Consider the following 2500-nt stretch of genomic DNA (forward strand, 5'->3'; position numbering starts at 1 on the left):
CTCTCTCTCTCCCGGAAGAAGTAAATTTGCGAGGCAGTCAGGTGAACGTAAAGGCTTTACCACGTTGTCGCACTCCATCTCTCTCTCTTTCTCTCTCTCTCTCTCTCTCTCTCTCTCATATCCTCCATAAAATAGATGTAATTATTGAACATCTTTCTGCCATTGAGAGAGAGAGAGAGAGAGGCGAAATACCGGATATTTAGATAGACCGAAGGATGAACAGTTAGATAGATAGATAGATAGATAGACAGATACTATAGATAGATAGAGTGAGAATGCTATAAAGAGTTCAGTGATATGTCGACGTGTGTGTGTGTGTGTGTGTGTGTGTGTGTGTGTGTGTGTGTGTGTGTGTGTGTGTGTGTGTGTGTGTGTGTGTGTGTGTGTGTGCGTGCGTGCGGATAACTGATGGTGTGTGTAGTGTACAGAACAATAAAATTACCTCACCCCAACTCGCTTCCTGCTGAGATGATGATGATGATGATGATGATGATGAACAACGCCCTTCCCCTCCCCTTCCCTCCCACTCTCTCTCCCTCCTTCTTTCCTTCCCTTCTGTTCCTTTCCTTCCCCTCCCTTATCATGTTTGTTGCGGGGGCGGGTCAGTCTGCCGGTATGGGCGTGGGTGTAGTAGTGGGTGCAAAGAAATGGACCTGATGGAATACGACCACTCATCACAAGAGCAATCACCAGTCAGTGTATAGAGAGGCGGTATATTTGGCCTACCATATAACATACTAAGGCAACATACTCGCATAGGCCTATACAGTTCCGCGGCTCCTTCAGAATTATCTGCCTCTCCCAAAAACCATCCCAGTACAAAGGTGGTTTCTGTATTACTTCTCATCACAGGTAGACGTGAGACGGGGCAGTGCGGGATGTGTAGAGGGCATGAGGCAACAGTACACAGCCACCGTTGTCTCTGCTTCAGCCACCGTTGTCTGCTTCAGCCACTGTCACCTCTGTCGTGTGGACGGGGTGCTTGGCCTGGAGCAACACCACACCCCCTGCCAGCTTTCCTCTCCGTTTCTCCTTGACCGCTTCTTTCAACTGTCGCATTTCTGACGCATAAGCTGTCTATATACCTGGGCTGCTTCCCCCAAAGAAAAGGAGGTAGCATACTAGGCCTCATTAATGGTGTAACCTGCTGCATCAAGTACTAGTCCTGAAAACTCCCTCAGTGTGCCAAAGCAGAGAGACCATCACCTTGCCAAAGACATCACTTGCCTGAATTTTGGGGGAGATGGAGACTCGTGGTGTTTCCAGCGCTTGCTTTGATTCTTTGACTCAGGTTCAAAGTGGTGATCCCAGGTGTCATCCAGAGTCACAAATCTCTGGAAGAAACTTGCTGGATCAGCCTGGAAACGGGCCAAAAACGTCCGCAAAGTGTCCAGTCTAGTCAGCCGCTGGTCTGGCGTCAACATTCTGGGCACCACCTTACGGACACCTTGTTCCTGCCCAAGATGTCAGTCAGACTAGTGTGCACTGAGCCAGCACTGATGTCCATGGTGTTGGCTACTGGCTGCACACACAAACGCCTCTCACTGAACACCATACAGTGAGTGGCAGCCATTTGATCGTCCCTGGTTGATGATTTTGGACGTCCCTGCCGTGGGTCGTCGTCAGTGCTGTCCCTGCCCCAGTTGAAATCAGCAGCCCCGCTTCTTTATGGTGCAGCAGCAAGCAGAGGCCTCACCAGCTGCGTTGTCTTCGCCTTCATGGGTTTGCCTGGCGGTCATACCCTTTATTTTATTTATCTATTTTTTTTTTTTAAGACACTTCATCACAGCACGGATTTCTTTCTGATTTGTTTTTTTTCTTTTTTTTTCTTTTTGCCTCTCTCACCTACAGTATGGTGGAGGAGGCATAAGTGGTTAGTCTGTCCGTCCGTCCTTGGGTTCGTGAGTATGAGTCCGTGGATCCGTAACACTTTTGTGGCCGCGATATCTCCTGAACCCATCCACAGTTTTCCACCAAACTTTTGTCAGTGATACAGTATGGAGGGACGATGAACTGATTACATTAGCAAGGGCATGGAGGGTGTATGACGAGTCCTGTGCAAGGCTTGGTGGAGGCGTATCGAGCTATACTTTGTGTCGATAGCTGATGGCTGGAGTTCTTGGTGTTTCATTGGGTTTTGCTCTGACCTACCGATTTTGAAAGGGCCTCACCTGCACACAAATAAAGACAGACATTTGAGTCCTTGTGTATAGTCATTTGAGGCTTTATAGTACACAGTCGTGGCCAAAAGTTGTGGTCACTCCCTTTCTTTGTGGGAGAGGCAGAGAACTTTTTGAAGGATCTGTATAAAATGCTAAAGCGTTCCTATTCCAGGCTATAGAATGCTCAAATTACTATATGCTAACAAAATATGATGAGTAGATGAATGAGTATATAAAGTCGATAAATATAACAGTAAATAAATAGAAATGAAAGAAATGCGCCAGCGAACATGAGCATTTAGGGTTTTTATATCTCGAAGTGACGTGTTTTCATATCC

General features: G+C 47.1%; 2 protein-coding genes across 2 annotated transcripts in view; one reads left to right on the plus strand and one right to left on the minus strand.

Annotated features, from left to right (window-relative positions):
* LOC145393915 (protein FAM200C-like) overlaps positions 1 to 1065 on the plus strand; it is a 37607-nt gene extending 36542 nt beyond the window's left edge. The window contains exon 2 of the mRNA XM_080267937.1: positions 853 to 1065. Coding sequence (XP_080124063.1) covers positions 853 to 1065 — 213 coding nt within the window. The remainder of the gene's footprint in view (positions 1 to 852) is intronic.
* A 137-nt stretch (positions 1066 to 1202) lies between these two features.
* LOC145393931 (protein big brother-like) overlaps positions 1203 to 2500 on the minus strand; it is a 53978-nt gene continuing 52680 nt past the window's right edge. The window contains exon 5 of the mRNA XM_080267938.1: positions 1203 to 1454. Within this exon, the coding sequence (XP_080124064.1) occupies positions 1203 to 1454 (252 nt within the window). The remainder of the gene's footprint in view (positions 1455 to 2500) is intronic.

This window comes from Coenobita brevimanus, chromosome 3 (assembly GCF_032717465.1).
Source record: "Coenobita brevimanus isolate Jiangsu-jjx chromosome 3, ASM3271746v2, whole genome shotgun sequence".
Taxonomy (NCBI): domain Eukaryota; kingdom Metazoa; phylum Arthropoda; class Malacostraca; order Decapoda; family Coenobitidae; genus Coenobita; species Coenobita brevimanus.